We start from the raw sequence: 24,167 nt of genomic DNA, 5'->3' as shown, positions 1-24,167 counted from the left end.
GCTGTCACCTCCCTTCTGTGCACGACTTCACCTGGGTTTCACCACATCGAAGTAGTGAAACCCAGGTGAAGTTGTGCATGACAGGCTAGTAAGTAAACACAGGTAAGCCCGTTTGTACCCTGCTTACTGCATAATCCCTCCTGGCAAGTGTTCCAGCCGAGAAACAGGTGTGAGCCACCAAGTCAGCCTTCATGAATGAATATTCAACAGGCCCCCACAGGATGCCCAGCACAAATTGGGCACCCAGGAAAGATAGCTGATTCCTGTGTACACGTGATGCATTAACAAAATGCTCCGACAGCAACAGATAGCCAAGTGCCACTGAATTCCTCAAATACAAATTTGACTTTTAAACTTTTTCTTTTTTAAATCCAGGATCAAGACCACAGACAATTTATTATGTAAGACATGGGGTGAAGGATGACCAAGAAAAGGTATGGCTGTGAGTGACAGGGAAGTAGATGAAAAGGCTCAAGTCTGCTGAAGAGAGTTTAAATTTGGCTTTTGCTCTTGGAAATGTCAAAATAATCATAAGCAGCACTTATGCCTTACAGGGCAAATAATCCACAGAGTGTCATTTTCATTTTGCAAACAGGGTCACAATAGCAGTCAAATATAAGCCTACACACCCAGGAGTTAATATACAGGTTCGGTAAGACATAACAAGGGATTTTAGCATGCTGGTGGGTTTTTAAATTAAATCCATATTGAACTCTGTGACCTAATGAAAGTTATAAGTGAAACCTGGGGAAAGCAGCTTTTCCATACAAAACAACAACGACAACAACAACAAAGAAAACCCCAGACTCTGCTGGATATCTATAATACTCATTTGCAGTAAGGCTTTCAAGATACATGAATTTTTATAGCATTTGTATTTTAAGGATTTAGGGCAAATACATTTTTTTTTTCTACTTGATAAAAAGAAAATTAGTACTTAAAAGGTTCAAAAATATATCAATTGAGTGATTTTTTTTTTTTTTACATAAATAAATTATATTGATTTTTAGGATTTAACAGCTGAAAAAACCCTTTCCGCTTCCACTGGAGGCAAAAACTGAACAAAATGTTAGTTAAATAGAGATAGCAGCATTTCTAAGAAATCTGTTGTCAGCACTATAGATCATCTATGCTACAAGGATGTCATTAAATAGAATTTGTTCAATTGCTGGATTCTTTTCTATATGATCAGTTATGGAATTTCTGGTTTATGTCTCCGATTCATAAAACTGGGACTCCACTTTCTGAAAATACAGTTAATTGATTTTTTTCGGTCACAATTTAACAGACTTCTTTGAGATGCTCATTTTAACATTTACATAATTTATAATCCCAAATGTATAAAAGACAATGACAAAAGCATCATAAATAAATAATGCAAACTGAAATAGTTATGTCAAACTTTTGGACCTTCTGATAAATTAGCAAAACCGTAACAGAAAAAGTAAAAAACATAGTAAATTGTGACAACAAAAGTGAAACTGATACTAGTAACACTTCCAACCGCCCCGCACAGGCCTGCGCCCTTGGAGTACTCAGCCACAAGCTGATTTCAAGTCTCTGAGTATCAATAAAGAATAAGACTATCTGAAGGGATGTGAAATGAATGGGAGGACCAAAGAAAACGGGAACAAGGGCTGCTTGAGCGGGTTCTTCCCAGTCATGTTCCTAAACATGGAGACGCTGAAGAAGAGAAAAGAATACTAATGTGCAACACAATCTCAACCAACTTGATAATCTGGAACTTGGGTCCAACTGTAAAACATAAACAGAACAGAGAAGTAATGGCAAGAAGAAAATACTTTTCACAGTTGTATTATAAAGGTGGTGCACACATGTTTGGACAACCTTAGATAACCTTGACAGAAGGACCTAACAAGCGTAAAAGTGTTGACTCATTTCTCGCAGGCTCCAGAAGAGCATTATTCTTGGTGAAGGAAAGCGCAAAATAAAGGCCCATTAGGTCCCGGTGTTCTTTAAACACAGGCAAATGTACTGACTACAGAAATTCTGAGAAGGCGGTGAGAGGATGTGAGTCGTGTGCTTGTGAAGCACGTGCAGCTCCACGGAGCATGAACCCCTCCGCCCCGTCCCTGGCACCGGCCATAACTCAAGGTGTGTAAAGCTTTCTCAGATTGAGAATCGTCTCTTAACTTGGGGGGAGGAGAGATTAACGCATATATACAAAATAATGCCTAGTCAGTATTTCTTCTTGCTGCAGGTGTCTGAAAAACCATGAAGGGGGAAATTATATTATTACCAGTAAGGTTTTTGTTTTGTTTTTTTATAAAGAAATGAATATATGTATTTTCAACCATTAGTTATTTACTCGTCTATACTACTCATTTAGTAATCATGATAAAATAGGGAAATATTTCAACTTAAAAATACACACCAGCACTTCCCTTTTCTGTGCTTTTTGGTTCCCCCATTCCATTCTTCCCATTCAACACAGCCCACAGTGAAAAGAGCTACTCTTGGTCTCTGTTCTTCAGCCCTTCAATGGTAAGTTCCCTAGACAGCTTTCTTTTGCCATTTCTCCTCAAATAAATGGGAAACTTGGAAGAGAAGGAGGTGGGGCGCGTCACCAAGTACTGTATTAACTATGATTGCTGGAATGAACAACTGGATAACAGAATGAGAATTCTGTGCCTCCTAGACTAGTAGACGACACATATCTAACGAAGTGGCAAGACCCTGCAACTATTAACATCTGTTACAATAGTTTTCAGACAGGAAATTAGGTAGGTAATATTACTTATGGAAACACAGGTTCTTATGAAGGTGAAGTGAGGGAAATAACAAACCTTTATGGGATAAGAAACTTACAAGTCACAATAATTTTTCCAATGAAAAAGGTTCTAATTGGTGTTGTTGTTGGAGTCTTTGGGTCCTCCGTCCCCAGCCTGTGCCACATGTTCTCTGTCTGGGGGCAAAGGTGCACTGGCTTCAGTGCAGTTCTGATTGCTGCTGGGCTCCCTTTCAGACCTGGGAGCAGGCTCTGGGTGGGGGTGCGGGTTGTCCCCTTTTGTTTTCTTCTTCTTCCTCTTCTGGCTTTCCAGACCTACGAATTCAGAGTGTCTGGCCTGCTGCAGGGTAGGCAGAGCCATGCCCATGCCAGGGGAGAGAAACATGGATGGGTAAATGAGTCCAGGAGACACTCCTGGGATAAGAAATGGGTTAAAAGCCACAGGACTACTCGTAGTTATTGCAGGTTCAGACTGATCAGAAAATGGACTAGGACCAGGCTTGTCTTCAGCTAAAGTATCTGTTTTTACATCACGGCTACTTGGCTTGTCTTCTGCAGTCTTTTCGGTCACCGCCGTACCACTTTTTGTTGTGCTTGATAAAGACGCTGGAGCAGGTGAAGTGCAGGTAGTTGTCATGGGCGTATTGAGGAGTCCCCCAACACCAAACATCTGGGGCACTGTGGCCATTCCCGGCAGCATCATGGGTAGCATGCTCAAGGTGCTTTTGACATCTTCGCCTGTAGGCATTGTGGCAAAGCCAGCTGGAAACCCAACCAGCCCAGTGAGTGGGATGCCTGGCATATTTCTCATGTTCTGAAGTCCTACCAGGTCCATCCCAGCAATCAGTCCGTTCATGAACAGTGGCCCCATTCCAGAAGGAGAGTCTGTCACAATGGCAGGAGCTTTCAGGAGCTCGCTCCGAGGCCGCCTCCCCCTCCTGCGGGGGCCTGCATCTCGAAGAACAGGCTCAGTCAGGGAGTGATTGAACTTGTTTTCTGGGAGAAAGCCCTGAAAATGGATGAAGAAACACAAGATGCGGACGGTTACTAGACAGCAGGCAATCTGCCAGGGCGACGACCAAGCCTCTGCACCAGCCTATCCTGTCCCCCAGCTCAATGAAGCTCCCAAAGCAGGAGTGCTTCCTGCCCACCCACCCAGAGGTCGAGAGCATTTGGTGGCACTAGCACAGTCACTGTGCCTGTCACCACCAACCAGTGCTTCCAACATGCTCCCTAGGCAAAGGCAGTGTCTGCCCTGTGGAGAGCCTGTCAGAGCATTGGGAGCTGAAGACAGGTACTAAAGACGTCTTCACCAGACCCCAACATTCATCTTCCACAAGACACAGGAAAAATTGTTAACTGAAGCAACAAAACAGAGTAGGTAAGATACAGCTTTGGAGTCAGACAGACCTGAGTTTACACCCTGATCTGCAACACCCTGGCCATGGGACTTGGGCCAGGTCAGTTAACCTCTCAGTTTCCATAAAAAAGGACAATAATACCTATCTTCTTTGGTTTAGTGCACGACCTGATGCATAGGAAGAAGTGCTCACTAAAGGGACACTTATTAATTGTGAGCATGAGCTCCTGGAGGCAAGGATTCTGGTATGCAACAAGACCCATACATGTCTGTTGAATAAACGAAGGGATTCTGGAATACTGTTGGGGAAATATCATCAAAATAAGTGATGTTCTGGCTTCCTTTAAGGGAAAGATCTCCAATTTTCTTAATTAACAAGAAGTTCTATAGTTAAACACTTCTGTTCCACATGGATTAAACTGTGATTATGCCGGGGACTTACAACTATACTTGCATACGGATCATCTGGTTTGTGCATTTTAATACTTAACCATCACACACCAGGAAGACTACCCTCTTTACATGGTGGAGTGGAAAGCGCTAGGCTGTGGCTCCACGCCTCCTCCCGCTGTGACCTTGGCTCAGCTCTGTAAGGCATGAGGACATAGCGGAGAACAAGAAACACACTTCTCTTGCCCTCCTGGAGCTTAGAGTTCATTCTAGTGGTGGAGAGAGATAATTAAACCACTGCCATTATGATGTCTCTAACTCTGAACATGTTTCAAACATGATATGAATAATCCCCATATAAAGGGAGAAATGTTTTCCCTACATAAAGGGAGAAATTTCGTTCAGGACCTAGTGCTTCAAATCTCTCTGTCTCAGCCCCGGATAACTTGTGCACCTTTTTCTCTTTCTACTACCCTCCACCCCTTCTCATTGCTATTGTTTATTTAAAATTAGATTTTTTTAAATCAAGGTAATACATGCATACAGTATAAGAAAAAGTCAAATTATACTCCTGCTGTTGAACAGTCTCAGTCTTTTTTGTACAGAGAAGTGTTAAAAAAACAATAATTCCCTGTGGGGCCCCTTTCCAGGCCACACTGAAAGTGAAGTAGCTCTAACGTTCCAGGATTCTCTCTTACGGTTACTGTTATAAGGCTGGCATTATTTTACCACTTTCTCTTTGATCACGGCAATGGTGAGGTTAAAGATGTTCAGAGTGGCTTCAATGGATCTTTCAACAATGGATTTGCACTGAAGACACAGCATGTCATTATGGGTGAAGTGGGGAGGTGGCAGCACTTAGAGAGTGTGGCCAAACAGGGTCACTGCTGAGCAGCATGAGGTGGGAGAGCTCAGTAGTGAGGCTACAGGGCCGCCAAAGCTGGAGAAGCCCACACTTCTCTACTAGCTGCATCTGCTGCCTTCTCAGGATTCTCCCTTCCTGGAAGAGTCTGGAGTGATGGGGAGCAGGGATGTGGCAAGAAGCCGCCAAGACTCAGCCAGCCCACAGCCTCCCTGTCTTTGAGGCTCTTAAGAAAAGAGGTACAGCTCTCATTAGAAGACACCAGATGGGCCAGAACCATCCTTTATTTTAGGAGAAAGAAGCCAGAGAAGCTAAGGATACCTGAGGGCTGAGATTAGCAGCCAGGTCTTAGAGCAGTTAGGACTTCTATTTACAATCTTGCCAAGGACACCGACTTTGAACTTTAATTCAGTAACTCTGGCTTTTCCCATTTGTTTCACTGCCTCTCTTCTCCCATGACTATTAAAGAAGCAAGATCCTGAGAAAACTGACAGAACCCTGCTTAAGAGGCAGCAGTAAAGACAGGGCTCGTTGGTGACACTGGTTTCAGGCTCCCAGTGAGCTGTGAGAAGATACGCTCAGCCCACAGTTCCTGACGGCAGCTTTTCACTTGTGTGTAGCAGGCTCCAGAATGAGAAGCAGCTGGGATGCGTGGATTTGCCCATGGTAGTGAGGGTCAAGCAGCAGGGGGAACTGGTTATTAGTGGTGATAATGAAGGTGGTGGTGACAAAAGGAACAGCAGCAGGGGTAAAGACCCACAAAACCCACTGCTGTCGGATCGATTCTGACTCATAGCGACCCTACAGGACACAGCAGAACTGCCCATAGGGTTTCCGAGGCTGTAAAATGTTACAGGAGCAGACTGCCACATCTTTCTCCCGCAGAGCGGTTGGTGAGTTTGAACTGTCGACCTTTTGGTTTGCTCTTTAACCACTGTGCCACCAGGGCTCCTTGCAGTAAAGACAGGCACCATTTAATAAGCATTTAGTATGTGTCAGGCACCATGCGAAGAGCTGTAGCTGCTTTATCTCATTTAATCACCACATCAACCCCGTGGAGTCGGTACCATTATTACACCCATTTTACAGAGAGGTAAGTAACCCACTCAAGGTCTCAGATATTTAGTGGGCCAGAAGGAGGCTGGGCATAGGTATGTCTGAGTCCAGAGCCCTTGGTTTCATCCAAAGCAGACAATGTCTCCAAAATGGTTTCCAGAGTGTCAAGTCCAATAGGTACTATGACTCCTTCCCTCTAATCCCAAGAAGTAATTCCTTGAAGTGTGAAATTTTTCATCCCTTTCCCTCCTGAGGCAAACAGGAGGCAAGGGCAGTCCAGCATTCCAGTTGAGACACCCTGACTACCTAGCTCAGTGACAGGGCAGCACAGGGCAGGAGACTGGTCCAGCAAGACCACTTGATCTTGATTTCTCTGAAGCAGTGGCACAGGGTCTCCTTTTATCTTGCTGCCTTTCGTTTCATGAGCTCTTGAGCCTGTGAAGCCTGCTGCGTGTAGCTGGTAGGACAAAGGGGTAACACTCCACCTCTCTCGGTGCTCAGCTGATCAGTCCATCCACCTGCAACAGTATACTTCCCCAAAGTATGCACAAGTCAATTCTCTTACTGATGGTATCACGGTTCTACCAGCACAATTATGTCATCTTATTGTATTATACAGAATGAGACTTTGGATTCATAGATACGAGAAGACGTAAGCGCTTTTCAGTGTTCCTGAGTCCCTGGAAATAATGTTATTTTTGAAATTCCCAAAGAATATTCAAGAAAAAACAGTCGGGGGCAGAAAGGCTTTATGACAGCCAACTTTGTTTGACTGAGGAGAAAACTCATCTGAAAAGGATCACAGAACTGGGAGAAATCTCAGAAACCGTCACGTTTAATCTTCCTTCTTTTTTACTAACAGGGACACTGAGTCCTAGAGAGGGGCAGGGCAGAGCGGGGCTAGAACTCAGGACTGTCCATGCACCACCCAACCCCACCCTATACCCCTCTTATTCTCACACGTGACTAGACACCTGCAGTTTGCTAGGCTGATTGGTCCTAGAGTGTGCCGGCACAACTGCCACTTCTGGCTCTGGGGTGATCGCCTGGGAAGAATTCCCGGCTAGTTCCTGCTTCTAAAGAGAAGACACGAGGACCCAATGGACTGGGGCCAGCTAAAGCATAATTTCTCAACAGTCTTTTTGGGCTCATCACTCTGGCTGTGTATACCTTGCAGTCTCTGGTCCTTGCTGGTCACACCATCTCAGCCCAGGGCCTTGGGCCAGGGTAACCACAACTGGACCACAGGCTTTTCCAAGCCCTCTTCCCTGCAGCCCATCCACAACCAAGAGCCAGGGAAAGGTGCCGGGGAGTTATCTTTTTCCTTTATATCCACAAATATTTCCTTTACACCTATATTCTCAGGTGGGAGGGGCATGTTCAATCTCAGATGTCTTTCTGTTGGGAAGATAACAAACCCAGAGCTTGATGAATAATGCCTTCACTTTATTTTCAAACAATCTGCTCTAAGTCAGACCTCCTTTAACATACTTGACTTTGGGTTACTACAGTGACAGCACAGACCAGCCCTCCTTATCAGGTTACCCATTTAGGACAGGATCACTCACTCAGGACCAGCCTGCGCCCTGCAGGACTTCTGGCTCCCTGGCCCGGCTCACTAAGTGCAAGCAGTACTCCATAGGCATTGGGACACCCTAAACTGTCCCTGCCCTGCCCTGGCTGAGAACCACAGATGTCAAGGCAATGCTGGGTCCTTTCAGAAATGAGAACTTGCCAAGAAGGCGTAAACTGGTCTTCTCCCCTTCAGATCTGGAGAGCAGTAGCAGAAAGGCCCTGGGGGTAAGAGAACAGTTTCTCCATCCATAGCACAGCAGTAAGAGTGCTGGCAAAGGAAGTCTGCTTTAACCGCTTCCTGTGGGGGGGAGTCACTCTAGCAACCCAGCTGTTGCCCACCCTAGTTAGGTGCCCCTCCCAGCAGCTCTGCGACCACACACAGCGGCCAAGATGGGCTTTGGCAGCCTTCCCTCCTGGTAATTATACCCTAGGAGCAAAGCTACTTCCTCTTCCAGGAGAGGTCTGGGTAAAGGGCAGAGAGACTAAGGAAAAGGAGACTCAGACCGGAGTCTTGCTCTCCCAGAGATCATATGGGCACTCCACCCCAAGAAGAACATGTTCGTAAGGACATGGTGGCATTTATTCCAAAGCCTGCATGTTCCCAATTCTAAAACTTAACTCTTGGGTAGAGGTTAAGAAGAGTAGTGACCAGAGCTTCCCTACTCTGGCATAGGAAGGTGAGTAGGCTCATCCAACAAACATTCACTGAGTGAAGAGACCTAACAACCAAAAGTAATGTGTGGATTCTAATTTTAAAAAATTTAAAAATAAAACAAAAACCACCTATAGAAGACATTTTGGGGACAGCTGGGGAAATCTGAATATGGGCTAGATATTAGGTATTACAAATTATTATTAATATCCACATATGTGGTAACTACCACCCATCTGTAGTAAATGCCAGCAGGGTCACCCATGGTGGACAGGTTTCAGCGGAGCTTCCAGACTACGACTAGGAAGAAAGGTCTGGTGATCTACTTCTGAAAATTAGCCAATGAAAACCCTATGGATCAGAATACAATACTGTCTGATATAGTGCTAGAAGATGAACCCCATAGATTGGAAGGCACCCAAAATACACACTGCCCACAACAATGGACTTGAGCATACCAACAAGTGTGAAGATGGTGCAGAACATTTTGTTCTGTTATACATGGGATTGCCATGAGTAGGCGCTGACTCTACAGCAAGCAATAACAGTGTAGGCAAACAAAGTGTGCTAGTGGTAATGGTTATGTAGGAGAACATACTTCTCAGCAGATGCATACTCAAGTATTCAGGGGTGATGTGTCATATCTCCAATTCATTGTCAAGTTGCTCAGCAAAAACAAACAGACCAAAAAAATATATATACACACACACATATATTAAAAAAATTTACATATATAAAATATATTGTGTGTGTGTGTGTGTGTGTGTGTGTGTGTATCTTTAATGAGCAACCACTGTGGATGAGGCATTCTGAAAGTTTAATTCTACACCCAGCCAAGCCACAGCACGCATAGCAGAAGGGACGTGTGAGCTTGAAGGAAGGAAGAAGTTCCATGTGGGATTTTGTTTCTGAAAAATGGGAGGGTTTCTGAGGGGCAGGAAATAGGTGGTGGAAAGAGAGCAGCCCACACTTGCAGGCTCCCATCCCAGGAAGAGCTGTGTGGGCACACGGAGGTGAGGGGAACAGGCCTGGAACCGAGCAGAGCATCACTGTCAGGCCATGGTGGCTTTTCCACTGTTGACAGGGCTGAGCAGCTCTGTGGATGAGGTGGACAAGTGCTTCCTGTCCGCCAAGGCAAGAGCCTTACTGCAGGAAAAGGGCCTCCAAGGCAGGGACTGTGTTTATTTAACAAAGAAGGGAAAGTGCATCTCTGGTAAGAGGTTGGCTCGCAAGAACGGCCTAGAAATTGGTTTTCTGGCAAGGGGTCAGCGTGTGCAGGGGAGTGATGAACATTAATTTCCAGAGAACATGAGGGAAACTGTTAGACATGTAGAAAGAAACGAGAAAGCCAAGGGGGAAACCACGTGATTTTTTGGACATGCCCAACAGAGACTATAACACAGCAAGAACTGAACTGAGACACCATGCACTAAGACAAAAGGGAAATGTGGGGTAGCAGGATGAAAGGGCTGGACAAAGACAGAAGGGATACAAACTGAAGCTGAATCACCTTGCATAGCACAAGCAAGGACTAAGAAAAAAGCTGTTAAGCACATTGTCCGAGAATAATTCAAGAGAGGAGGAAAAAAGGCAGCGCTTCTAACGTGACAAGCTTTCTAGCAAGCAGTTCACCCAGGGGTTGGGTCTCTCCAGCAGAGTGGCTGTGGTAGTGGATGAAGATGAGAGAGAGCAGTTACCTGTTTGCAGAGCTGCTAGAAAAGTAATAATCTAGGTAACAAAATCAGAAACAAGTCTGTGGAGAACATTAAATAACTTCTTTCTGCACAAGAAGGAGGAAACGACTAGGGTGGGTGGTCTTTTAGAGCTAAAAAAACAAATCACATTCAGGCAATCCCACTAAGAAGGGAATTAATACCCAAGGAAAGATGTAGCTGGGCAGATGGCAGAATACTGGAAAGAAAGTATTCAGGAAAGCCTATAAGTTTGTGGAACAATCTGGGAAGAGTAAGCTTCCTATCTGGGGAGAATGCACTTTTAGGAAGTTAAAAGCACATTTTCGTATAATTAGCCCAAGCTCAGCACACTTTCAAGCTGAAACGTTATTACCGCCCCCTAGAGGTTGTAAATTTTCTATTCCAAATTTGTACTCATCTGTAAACTATAATTAACTCAGATTCGTTACACTAGAAGTATTTTGCAGATGTCTTTGAAGTCCCTTCCAGTCTTATGATTCTATAATAGGAAAGGAGCAGTGCTTGGAGTCAGCTGTTTTTCATTTCCAGTGAAGATGGACTAGGAGGAAATGTCTTCAATAGTAGCCAGAAAAACTTAGACTAGAAAATGAAAATTTCCAGTAATGAAGTTTGTTGAACACTGGAAACAGACTCCTGGCGAGGGTTAAGTTTCTTTACCATTGTAACTTGCTACAAATAGCGGGAAGAAAAAATCAAGCTTTAGGAATGGTTTAAGTACAAACAGTTTTGGAGGTAAGGGTTGAAAATGAAGGAGCACAGGAAGTCACACTGTTGCTCGAAAACCTCCCAGCATCACTATTTATCAAATTCCCCAGTAGGCCTATTGGCAAATGTGGCCTGGCTACCCATCTCCCAGCTGAAGCTTCCCTTGAGTTGGCAAGGCCTGGCTCAACCAAAGACACTGTTGTGCTCCCGTCCCTGTTTCTTACCCTTGGTCCTGGCTCCTTGGGGACAGCAGGAACCCTCTCTTCTCCATTCAGAAAGTTAATGTCTAATTTTCCAGGTTCCTTACAACGTGGCCTCCTCTGCTTTGGTTTGTCTGAAAAATTCTAAAAGGCAAACAGAAACCAATATTACAAGGTATTCAGCTACAGATTCTTCTGATGAGCATGGTGCTTTTCAGCTGGTCTAGCTATTTTCTCACTAATGGCCCTCTGCACAGAGCCCGGCTGGAGGAACAGCTACATGGGCCTTGCCTAGGTTCTCTCTTTGAAGCAATGGTGCTTTTGCAGCAAGCTGGGAAACAGGTGGCCAGTGGGCTCAGGTCACCCAGATGGCTGTGCTAGCCCACAGGCCTGCTCCAGAGCAAACCACCCGAGCCGACCGATCAGTTTCCCAGGGTGCTGCTGAATCCCTAGCCTACTCCTCTCTATCATTTCCTCTGACTCTCTCTCCACCAGGGCTTCAACCTGTTTCATTCTGGTTTGACCCCCTGCTGAGAATCTGCATTTCCACACCAGATATATGGAATCAGAATCTACAGTTTAACAAGATCCCCAGGTGATTCTTACGGATACATCTTCATTGTAACAAGATCCTCAGATATACATATAAGAATCACCTGGGGATCTTGTTAAAATGTACATTCTGATTCAGTATATCTGGGGGTGGGGGGTGGTTAGAAAGGCAAATTCTCAGCTAGGGGTCGAACTGGAATGAACTGGTTAGAAGGCCTGCTCTCCACTGCTACCTCTTTGGTTGGCTTTGCCTGTATCTGGAAGGCATGCATCCTTTTCTTGCAAGCTCTCTACCTGTGTATCTTATTAGACAGATATACCCAGGACAATGACAACAGTAGAGTAAACGAGCAGATGAGAAGAAAAAACACAAGAAGAGACATCAGCATGTCTTCAAGGTCCTCAGGTCTTGCTCAGGTCTCAGTAAGATGTCTTGAAGGAAAAGTCCCAAAGCAGGAACTAAAACTTAGGCCCTCCCAAAAAATGACAACGTATTACCTTGAAAAGAATACACGAGAACAACTTCATGACGTGACAGAGCTTATGCCATCTGAACATTTCTCAATCAGCTTATAATGTTGTCTGGTTATTTTCTGGGGAAGGGGGGCTGAACTTAGGCAAGTTCTGTTCTTATAAGATTTGGCACAGTATTCTGACATGGGCTGCAACCCGTTACTGGAGAGTTTAAACTTTAAACTTCAAAACTTTTTAATTTAAAATGATGTTCTCAGTCAACCCAGATTTCTTCAAACAGCTTCCAACTTCCTAGTCTCTCTCAGTGTGTTCTTATCAAAAACTACAAGTTAGCAGGGAGTAAACAGTGGTGTCAGGCAGTGGCCACAGGCAGCAGCCACAAACACTTACTGTCCCAAAGCCAGGAACTTCTAAGGAGTAGTCGGACTGCTGCCTCAGCCAGTCAAGCAGACTCTTGCTGGGAATGGCCTTCTCGGCCTGGCTGCTGGCTGCTGTGACGGTTTCGGGTGCTGAGGTAGCAGGCACTGGCCCTTCAGGGTGTGTGGTGCTCAGGGTGGCCTGCCCTGGGTCCTCATGAACTTCCTGGATAAAGGCAAAATGAGTATGTGGAGTTAATCTGGACAGAATGAAAGCTAGTTTCTAAAAGGAAATCACATTGGATAAGGTGTTCTTCAAATCTTCCTATCTGTTTCCACACTAATACTGCTCTGCTGGCAATTATTCTGGATGTGCAAGCATCCTACCCACATTACTGACCCACACATAAGCTCTTGCACATATTGGACATTCCTTCCACCTGAATGCTCCTCTCTCCCTCTTGTCTACCTGGTAAACTTTTATTCCATCCTATCCGCTCAGATTCAGTGTTACCTCCTTTGTCACCATCACTGACTGTTCCAGGGTCCTCCCACAGAAAGAGAAATGTTCTCTTTCCCATAACAGAAAATGTCACACTGCAATTTACTTACTTGTCTATTTCTCCCTCTAGAGTTTGAAGGCCTGTCTCACTCTACTCTGTACTCCCAATGTCTATGATGAAGTCTACTGGTAAAGTGTCACGTCAGTACTAAATAAATGTTTGCATAATAAAATTAAGAAATACTCTGTCCTGGAGCCATGAAGGTTGGATGAACCCCTGAAACTACTGCCCTGAGATAATCTTAAACCTGAAACCAAAAATATCCTCTGAAGTCTTCTTAAAACCAAACAATAGTTCAGCTTAACTAATAAAAAACATCTGCCTTCAGTATTGTGCTCTTTTAAGCATTATCTACATGGGATCAAATTGATAACAGCAACTTGAAAGATTAGATAGGAACCTTAGGGGGCAGTGAATTTATGTTAATGGGGGAGGAACAACTCAGAGGAGGGTAAGAATGATTGTACAACTCAAAGAATGTAATCAATGTAACTATATGGTCTAGGTAGAAACTGCTGAATTGGTGTGTATTTTGCTGTGTATATTCTCAACAACAAAATAAATAAATACTTTCTGAGGTCAAGGAACAAAGTTTATCAGTCATTGCATTGGAATTCTATGGCCATTACAGAAAACTATGGCTTTGCACTTCTGAAAAACGAACAACTTTCTTAATTCTTAAAAGCTTGCTGGATTGGGCAGGGAAAGAATTTGCCACTTCAACTTCCCCAATTATAGAAAGTTTGAGAGGAAGACATACCCCAAACAATACAGTTCAGCAGTAAAGGACTCAGGCTGTAGAGACACAAAGTCCTTGGTTTGATTCCCTGTTCTGCCATTTACCAGCTGGGTAATCTTGGGCAAATTATTTAAAGCTCTTAAGCCTCAGTTTCCTCATCTATAAAATGTGAATAACAATAACACGTATCTTCACAGGGTTCTTGTGAGGATTAGACAGCAGAATCACACAAAACCCTGAACACAGTACCTGACACATAGCAAGCACTCGATAAATACTGGTTATTATTATTTCTTTTAAAATAAGAAAACATAAAATGTGATTCCTGTTATGGAGCTCAAAATCCAATAAACGGGAAAAATCAAAATACAAAGAGAATTCAGTGGTCTTTAACACATTAAGCAAACTCTAAAGGCGATCTCTTCTTGTCAGGTACACAGTTCTGACCTCTTCTGTTGTTTACAGTTGTTTCCTTTGAATTTACAACGGTTGTAGTTGGTAGGGAGCCCTCATGGCGCAATGGTTAAGAGCTTGGCTGCTAACCAAAAGGCCAGCAGTTCGAATCTACCAGCCGCTCCTTGGAAACCCAATGGGGCAGCTCTACCGTGACCGTCAGAATCGACTCGGCAGCAATGGGTTTGGTTTTTTTTTTTGGTAGTTGGTATGATATCAGGGAATCTTTACAGCAACCCTCTGCGGTAGATGCTGTGGCCCCACTTTACAGAGGAGCAAAGGGAAGCTCAATGGTGTACCCAAGGTCACTAGGTAAGTCAAGTAGTAGAACCAGGATAAACATTCAGGCATTTTGACTCTTGTTCCTTCTCTCATACCTCAGCTCCTAGAAAGCCTCACTAACGTGAAGAATTGCTGCTGCAAACTCAACCATGTTGTCTTGCTTACTCATTCTATCACCAGCGGCTCTTCCCAAAACACTGAGGATCTGGGTTGTTTCTATTTGAAATGTAAAGTCCTCCTGGCTCATTTCTCCAGGGTGCATGCAGATTAAGGGCCATAATGGATTAATACCTACCTATTTCTAATAACACCTCTCATTTCTAATAATGAGAGAGAAAATAAATAGGACAATTGTAATAGAGATAAAAGACCGTAAGTCAAAATATTTTGTGTCTGAGGAAGAAGAGTTTGTTTCTCAGTGTAGAAAGGTCAGTGTATTTACTTAAAAGCCTCATATACCCACCAAGATTCCCGCCTGAAGTGTTTGCTCCTTCAAAAAGATGAGATCCATCCCTCCTTCAACATGTTTCCGTCTCCCTCTCCGCCTCCTCGTGGCAGCATCATCTCTTCTAAGGCTCCCGTTGACAATCTGTCCGGTCACTGGATGGATTAGACCAGCCTGTAGAATCCCAGACAAGTCCATGCCAAGAGCTCCTTGAAGCGAACTGATTGTCCCAATCTTAGGGGTGCTGGCGCTCACTGGGAAAGGAGATGTGGCTCCTGGGGACCCCTCTGATGTGCAAGAGAGGTCTATAGCTGACTCCCCATGCCAGCCATTGAGGACAATAGGGGGGTGCCCATGGGTGGCAGAGAACTGTTCCAAGCTCCGGGCCTTTGCATCCCTTTCCACTTCAAACTCATAGGGATGTCTGTGATGTTGCTCATCCTTTGTGAATACTGGAGCCAAGAAGCTCTCCTGTGAACACACATATGTGGCAACAGAGGTTTCAATGTCGCGTCTGTGGATGAATCCTAGCTCTTTGTCCAGACCTAATTCCCCTGGGGCTAGTATTATTTCTAATCATCTTCTTAGAAGTTCTTCTAACTCAAGGTTTCTCATACTTTTGTACAAAATCATCGGGATATGCTGTTAAAATGCAGATTCTACTTCAGTGGGGCTGACGTCTGCATTTCTAACAGGTTCCCAGATGCTGCCTAAACCTGCTACTTCAGAGACTTCACTTGGAGTTGCAAGGTTATAACTCGGTGATTCTCAATCTTATTAGTACAGTGAAATCACTTGGGGATACCCAGGCCATACCCCAGACCAATTAAATAAGAATCTCTGGAGGTGGGACCCAGGCATCAGTAGCTTTTAAAGATCCCAGCTGATTCCAATGTGCAGTCAAGCGTGAGAACCAGTGTGGAAAACTTATCTCAAAACTCATCCTCTCCCAGAGAAATGCTCATTCCTGTCTTGATTTCCCTAATTTCTGTCAGCTGCTATCATCCTCGTGCTGATTTATTCATGTGTCCCTTTTTTAAAATAATGTATTTATTAATCATCAAGTTCCATCAAGTGATCCTTGCCAATTTTTTGCCCCATTTCTTGGATTCACTGTGTCACTAACCTATAGTCTAGACCCTTCTCTCTTTCAACAGTTCCCCACTCGGCCTCCCAGCCTCTGAGGTACTCTTCTCTCCTGCCCCTCACCTCCCATGCCAGCCTGCACATCACCCCAGATGAGCTGTGAAAACCCTGCTCTCATCACACATTCCCCTGCTCCAAAACTTTTAACGGCCCTCCACCTCCTACAGGATAAAGTCCAAATTCCTCAATTCACACTAATGGCTTTACCAAAAAACCCCCATCTATTCGGTTGAATATTTGTTGCATGGACGACTCAGTCAAGAAGTACAAAGTGCCCACCGTTCTTTGTTTCATGGCTAACACCACACTTACGGCCTCACCTTCTGGATCTGGGCCACCAATGCTGCGCCATTGCTGAAGCCGTGCTCTGACGCTTCCGGCTCGGAGAGGCTGTTCCGAGAACCAGCACTGCTGGCTAATACAGGGGTGGGCAGTGTACCCGAGGGCTCATACTGCTGACTGGAGGGCCACTTTCCCTTCAACACTACATGGCAGATGTTATCTAGGCGGTTAATTATCACACGATCCTATAAAAAAGGACATTAGTTCTGAAGGAGTACCAAGTTACCCAAATTCACAAAGTCCCTGAGATCAAGGATCAAGATTTCTAACCAAAAGGAGTTAATTAGAAAAGGATTTGAATGAGTACTCAAATGTACTCACTTCATAAGCCTTAAAATAAAATTCACTGGGCAGTCTGGACAGTAAAAATCAAAGCCAGACGGCTGTAAATATGAGGACAATTTGGTACTATTGTCTTACGGTGTAATTAGTCAAGTACATATACCTTCAGTGTTCAAATGTTACATAACTAATACCTTTTTAAAGATACCAAACATTTCTCCAAACTTGTTACTCAGAAATACTCTGAAAGGTTTAAAATAAAGGATTCAAAACTGCAAATGCTAAGGATGGACAACACAAGGTCTGGGAGGTACCTTTGGCCACTCCGAGAAGGAGTAGAGGGTTTTTTCCTGTAGCAGCTGAGCAATGGTGGGAGCCCGCACCTCCTGTAGGTCATCCGTGACGTCTCCCGCAATGCCTGATGTTGAGCTCTTACTCTCCTCTTCAGAGTATCTCCCTGGATAATCTGGGAAGAAATGTTAAAAAAAAAAAAGAAAAAAAAATGAGGAAAAATAATAATTGTTCTTGAAAAGAGATTTATAAATAGGAACCTAATTAATAAATTTCATTATTGTCTTCTTAAAAAAAAAAGGAAAATTAGGCAGGTGGAATACAATAGTGATCTGAATAACCAGCACATACAATCTGTCTTTTTTTTTAATTAGCCCATTTTGAGCTAATTTATTTTAACATTAAGTATCATACTTTCAATTTGCAGAAAAACCACATTAGTTAATCCATAAAGGCAAACCCTGCTCTAGGGCTACCAATGTTGTCATCTGATACAGTTTTCATAATAAAAGACACTCCGCAATAAAGCAAATAGAAAGGAAAATTTTCTTTGTATCCAACAGCAAAAGGAGATGAATGATCACAGAGGCTTTTCACATTTGGTGTCATGGACAGGAGGCACATGGACATAATACTTACAAACAAGATTTAAGAAGAGGCAACATTTTTTTGAAGGGACAATCTATGAGACGTAATACAGCAAGAGGCTGATGAAGGATGAAGTCATGAAACGTATAAGGAACAAAGGTAAAATAGACTCTGATTCATGTTAAAAACAACATAACGAAACCTAGAACATTTAAATTATTCTCTGATGGAAAGAAATGCAACTCATTCAAGCTTCAGTAGTGGTGAAAGTTTATCATCAGTGTGATACAAAGACCCACTTACCAGTAATGACAGGGAATGAGCAGGCAGTAAATGCCCAAGGCAGAAAAATTTATGGACCGCTTTTCTTGATGAAATGACAAGGAATGCCTGCTCTCTGAAAGTGGACATTTCTGACTGTGCAACCAGGGCTTCAAACTGATTCTTCCTGGTTCAACCACGGCTGAGAAAGCGACGCTGGAACAGACCTGAATTTTTAAAATCTGAGTGAACCAGAACCATAACCAGAACAGGAAAAATTACAGGCTGCATCCCTGCTAGAAACTTATTCTCCCACTCAGAAAACAAGGGTGGTGTACACGTTGCATAGCAACCAAATCTCTTGCCCACTGTATTTTGTGCAGAATCTGAAACAGTGGTGGCTCACACAAAGATGGCGGCGCTGCTATGAATGGGTGTCACTCTCCTCAGTTCTGGCAATAATCCAGTCTCATGCATCAGGCTCCTAAAAGGGCTCACTATGTCTCTTCTGAGTCTTCCAATCCAGGGCTTCAACCTGCAATTTTTCCTGTTCTGGTTATGGTTCTGGATCACCCTAACTTAAAAAATTCAGGTCTGTTCTGGTTTCACGTCATCAGGCATGACTGAGCCGGATGGAAGCCCTGGGTGCAACGAGTCTCCCAGGGAGCTGAAGAGACCCCTTACCATGAACACAGCCTTGCTAAGTACTGCGGATTCAAGGATAAACTTGCTCTGAAGGTTCTTAGTCTCATGGGGGAAGACAGTGAGTAAAGCAGTAATAATAAAGGAATAACTAGAAATATAAACCATGATAAGTGCTATAAAAGGAAAGATATATGGTGTTGTGATAGGGAATAAGAGGGAAGGACCTATTCAAGTAAGAGGCAGAGAAGAACTCTCAAAGGAGGGAACACCAAGAAGATGAGGAAGCAATGGAGGAAGGGTATTCTGGACATGCTGAGGAACTAGAAGATGGCTAGAGGAAAAGTACAAAGATGAGGCTGGAGGGGCAGAAATGACCCTGATCTTTCTGAGTCCCGTAGGCCATGACAGCAATGTTAGATTTTATTCTAAATCCAGTGGAAAGAACCACTGAAAGGTTTTAAGTAGATAGTTGGATTCAAGTTTTAAGAAAAAGCAAATTGATGTGGGAGAGAAAATCCTGGATTAGGAGAGGTCAGGAGACCTGGAGGCCCTGAAAGCTATACCTACTGCAGGACTGTAGGACTTTAAGACTGTAAATATCTAGTCTTCAAAACGGCTAACCCTCACTGCTCACCTATCCCAGACCCCATGTGTGTGGAGGTTCCCTTCTCAGGTCTGCAAAAACACTTTTAAAAGCATCAGGACAAGAGAGAACCTTCCCTCACACACACACCTTCCCACACACACACACTCACCAAAGCTTATCAAGTTCACTGCTGCCTCCCATCCTGACTTAGCAAGTCTAACACTGCCTCCAAAGGTCATCAGCTTGAAAATATTTCTTCTCCACTATTCTCATCTTTGCCCTGTACTCCTTTTATCATCTTGGTTTCCAGAAACTGATTATTTGGTGATTTTCCTCACAGCAGGGCTCAAAAAGCAATGTGGGTTTTATAATTCAGAACACATGGCAGTAATCCTTCATGGCCTGGGGTGTGGAGGAATGGGCCTGGTGATGGACTGGCTCCTCCTGCGTTGGCGCGGGCTACAATTCAATTATGCCACTTTCAATTCAGTTTCTCAGTTCTTATTCTAGCTAGTGTGAAAATTTTAATTTGAGCTCAGAACACTTCCCAAGACAGTCACTAATAATAAAGATTAAAACCAAAAGTGGGGGAGTCTACAATTAACAGGAAGCTGGATAACTCAAGGGAGCTTAGCTTAGCTCCTCTCTCTCCCTCGAGAGAGGCTGTTCTTGTCTCAATCACTAAGCATGACACCCAGCATCGGGCCAGGTGTGAACAGGGGTTTTCATTTGACAATGACAACGATAACCTGACCTCTTTTTGTTCACTTTAATAAGCTTTCTTGGGTGTGAAGAAATAAAAACAACGGTGAAAATTTTTGTTGTTGTGGTTCTACTTGTATATATATATTCCTGCAAAGTATAAAAGACCTCAGGATCACCTAGAGATTTTAATATTTTAAAATTCCTTCTAACTTGAACCTTATCTAAGACTCAATCTTTTTAAAAAGATCAAATCTATTTGTATTTCTGTTGAGTTAGTTGTAAATTTATTTTTTTCTGTTGCATTACTGAAAGAAATCTAAGCCAAATGCACTAACATTAAAACACAGGTTTTTCAGACAACGACATGAAAAATGGTGCTATCTCTGCTCACCTTAATAAAGATCAAGTTTATTTGTATTTCTGTTGAGTTCCTGAGAAATTAACCACCTATATTAAATTCCAGGTTCCTGACATTCCAAGGCTGTTACTTTAACCAGTCTGAAGCCCCTTATCTAATGAAGAACAGATTAGTACCCCTTGACGCCATGCATAGTGCTCAATCCCCTGCACAAATCACAGTGCAGCAAAGATACCACGACTGCCTGCAACCACCTTCAGTTTTCTGAAATGACCACGGTTAAGCTACTCTAACTTTCAGACTAAGCCCTGAATCTCTGGTTGTAAACACATGGTGAGTGTAAGCAGGCACATTTCAAAAGCCATAAAAACCTCTCCCCTGTCCCACTCCCACACAGGGACTGCCTCATCCAAGATACCACCCAATCCCACATACTGTACCTTGACTATGGCAGTGTCCATTTCTGTCATAATCATCTTTATTCTCAAAGTTCATGTCTTCTGACTTGAGTTCACTTCTTTCAAGAGGATATATGGGGAAACCTCTCTTCCCTTCTGCACTTTCTTTCCAGGGTTCTTTTAAAAGTTCATGCTTCACTTTAAATGGCTCTGATGGAATAGCAGCTGGCTCGCTCTCCACTGTGATATTATTAGCTCTGCTTGTGTACAGGTCTGGGTTATAACCCTTGGGCTTCTCGACTTCAAAGTCATCGTTCTCAATGCTGGCCTTCCATCTCTCCATGTGTCTGCAGTGGCACTGACAGGCTGCTGGGGGAAAAGCCCTCTGTGGCCCAGTACTCAGGCTTACCGCTTCCAAGCTTCCTTTCTTGGCTTCATCTACATGGAAGCCTCGGTTCTTTTCCCTTGGGATAGTAGTAGTGGACTCTGTTAGATGTAAAACTTCTGGCTTCTTTATGTCTGCTGGTATATCTAAGTTTTCCTCCTCATTTCCCTCCTCTTCCTCCTCCTCATCGCTGTGGTTCAAAATCAATTTACTTTCTAAACTTTTGTTTTCTAATAAATCAATTAATTGCTGATTTGCTGACAGACTTGTTTTGGAGTCACAAACACTAAGATTACACATATCTACAAACCCACTTTCATTTCCTTGATCCAAGGAAGGGGAGGCCATGCATTTGGTTTCTAGGTGCCTAATGCTTCCAGGTCTCTGCCCTGCCTCACTGCAGCAGAATTCTCTCTCCTTTGAAATAGACATCAACAAATGTTTTCCATTTTTATTGTTTATTTGAGCTACTCCTGCTTCTAAAATACTCATAAAAGATGGACCTGAAGCTATTTCTGCCTCGTGGCCACCAGGCTGACAGTCCCCATCTTTGCTTGCTGAGACAGCAACAGCATCTCTCCTGGAGTCAGCATTGGAACTGCTCAGGCTTTCCTGAAAAGAGCTTGGCTCTTGGCTGAACACTGTTTTACCGTATATCACACTCTCCAAAGACTCAGGCAGCAGGCTTTCATCATGGTTGATGGAAATCACATCCTGAACTTTAGAAATAAAGTTTTCACAAGTAATGTCAGGTAAGCTGCCCCCAGGCTGACCCAGGTGATCCTCTCTGCTTTCTATTTTCACTAGATTTTCAGGTTCATTGTCAAAAGACTCCGAGGTCCTACTCATCTGAGTATATGTAAGAGATTCATATAGTTTGGAGTTGGTCTGATAAAGGCAACAGAGACTTTCTGGTGCCTGGGTATCAGTTCTTTTATGCTGGGCATAGTTTCTGTAGGCATCCAGGAAGGACAGCTGGGGGTCATTCATGATGTAGTAGTCAGTGCGGTTCAGCCCATGTTTGGCGGTGCCAATGAGCAGGTCACGGTCGTGCTTCCCACACTCCCACCAGACCGGGAGGTAGAGGCTGGGCCTGCAGAGCTGGAGGCGCTCGTGCAGCTGAGGACACCTCAGCACTTGCTCTCGAACCTTCCGTAAAAGTTCAATGTGGTACAGAGCTCTTGCGGCCCGTTCCTCAGTGATGGGTTCAACGTAGATGGTGGGATCTGGGGGGCCTGGAGAGAAAGGCAAACATAAACAGAGCCTATCATTTAAGATGGTCCTCAGACACTCACTGCCCACCTGAGCCCCTGCATCTTGGGTCTAACAGGTTAATTCCCTGGCTCCTCATCACGACAGTCTTGGGTGTTTGTGCACCTGCCAAGAGCTAACAGGGAATGGAAGGTTCTTATGAAATAAGGACAGACACAGTGAGGATGAAAGAAGAGCACGAAAACTTCAGCTCTGGGAAGAACTGGTTCTCATTTAATAAGTATGCACTCTGCACCCTCTGGAACCCTGGTGGCGCAGTGGTTAAGAGACTGGCTGCTAACCAAGAGGTCAGCAGTTTAAATTCACCAGCTGCTCCTTGGAAACCCCTACGTGGCAGTTCTACTCTGTCCTATAGGGTCGCTATGAGTTGGAATCGACTTGACGGCACTGAGTTTAATGGGTCCTGCACCCTCAGTACTAGGTACTTTGCAAACATTATTTAATTTTCACAAAAATCACAGACTATCAGCACCTCTGTTTTAAGGATGAGGAAACAGGCTCAGTGAAGCTGACTTGCTCAACGTGACAGAACCAGGATTTGAATCCAGGTCTCGTCAGTGTGACTCAAGGTCTGGGGGTCTTTCCAAAATACCCAGTTACTTGGCCTGACTGAAATACCCTAACCATGCCACACGGGAGCACCGGCTGGGACGTCTGTGCATGCTTTTGTCAGCCTGCAATCCACACTGCGTAGGCTCAATGTCTGTTCTCGCTTTCCTAAAATATGGTCACATGATTCAGAGCAAGCTTATCTACAAATATGAGGCTGAATCAGGGACTTGGAGGAAGCAGCTGTAAACTCCAGCCAGGAAGAAATTTCTCAGAAGGGCTCTCTATCAGATAAGGGGATGTTTAAATGATAGCTATTTTCTTTTTTCTAGCTGTAAGTCAAAATACGAGAAAATATTTAAAGTTACTAAGATTTCACCTAAGGAAGGTGCAAAGTTCACAGTTCAAAGTTAAAGTTAAATCACTACATGAGTTTTTAAAAAATAAAACTATACTTTGGAAAATTAACAGTAATTAATAAAATTAATAGTAGTCTCTCAATATTTCTGTAAGGCTTTAATCTGGATTTCAACTTTTGTTGGAATTATATACATCATTTTGGGAGACAGATTTAATTTCATGAGGGTGGACTCAATGAAAAGCTCATGAGTTTCTAAAAACCTATTTGTCTTTACCTGAATTCCTCAAGTACACTCCACTTCTATAGTTATATCTAAAGTTTTCCTATAACTTGAAAATAAGCATGTTCTTTCCTTGTCTCATCTGTGATATACTGACAGAGTTTTTTTTCTCACCACCATCTTTCCATGCGGGCAGACGACAGACGTTTCGGCACATGGCCACAAAGCTGTGAAAATAGTGTTCCAAGCTCTCATCTGACTTCTTGTCCAAACGGGAAATGCTTCGGAACTGCGTCCAGTCAAAGGTTTTCTTTTCCTGGTCATAAACCACACCAAAGGAAGACACTGTTCTGTAGAAGTCTGCTTGTTCTCTCCTAGTCCACCTTGAGATTTAATCAGAAAGGAAGAATGAGTGAGCTGTTTTTTCTTTTTTTAAAAAGTCAACTACTTACTGAGGTTACTATAAGAGCCCCTGAAGTCAAGAAAGCAGGTAGAGCTCACTTGTCTGCTTTATTATTTTTATTTAAGTTAAATTGTGCTGAGAGGCTTATAATGAAAACAGCCTATTATCCTACTCTCAAAGAGATCGAAACCTGTTGCTGTCGAGTGGATTCTGACTCATAGTGACCCGACAGGACAGAGTAGAACTG

The 24,167-nt window shown here is 43.6% G+C and overlaps 1 protein-coding gene across 4 annotated transcripts in view; it reads right to left on the bottom strand.

Annotated features, from left to right (window-relative positions):
- Positions 1-362: 362 nt before the first annotated feature.
- CHD6 (chromodomain helicase DNA binding protein 6) overlaps positions 363-24,167 on the bottom strand; it is a 237,380-nt gene continuing 213,575 nt past the window's right edge. For 3 of the 4 annotated variants that reach the window (XM_023724628.1, XM_023724623.1, XM_023724621.1), the window contains 9 exons: positions 23,692-23,900; positions 20,773-22,350; positions 17,213-17,364; positions 16,595-16,801; positions 15,147-15,599; positions 12,681-12,872; positions 11,289-11,408; positions 2,830-3,758; positions 949-1,755 (listed from right to left, as the gene is read on the bottom strand). In XM_023724628.1, coding sequence (XP_023580396.1) covers positions 2,862-3,758; positions 11,289-11,408; positions 12,681-12,872; positions 15,147-15,599; positions 16,595-16,801; positions 17,213-17,364; positions 20,773-22,350; positions 23,692-23,900 — 3,808 coding nt within the window. In that variant the 3' untranslated portion in view covers positions 949-1,755; positions 2,830-2,861. Of the gene's footprint in view, positions 3,759-11,288; positions 11,409-12,680; positions 12,873-15,146; positions 15,600-16,594; positions 16,802-17,212; positions 17,365-20,772; positions 22,351-23,691; positions 23,901-24,167 lie in introns of all 4 variants that reach the window. The other variant, XM_004370339.2, reaches the window with a different exon arrangement.

The sequence above is a fragment of the Trichechus manatus genome, unplaced genomic scaffold (genome assembly GCF_000243295.1).
Source record: "Trichechus manatus latirostris isolate Lorelei unplaced genomic scaffold, TriManLat1.0 scaffold00008, whole genome shotgun sequence".
Taxonomy (NCBI): Eukaryota; Metazoa; Chordata; class Mammalia; order Sirenia; family Trichechidae; genus Trichechus; species Trichechus manatus.
This window is presented reverse-complemented; position numbering and strand designations above follow the sequence as displayed.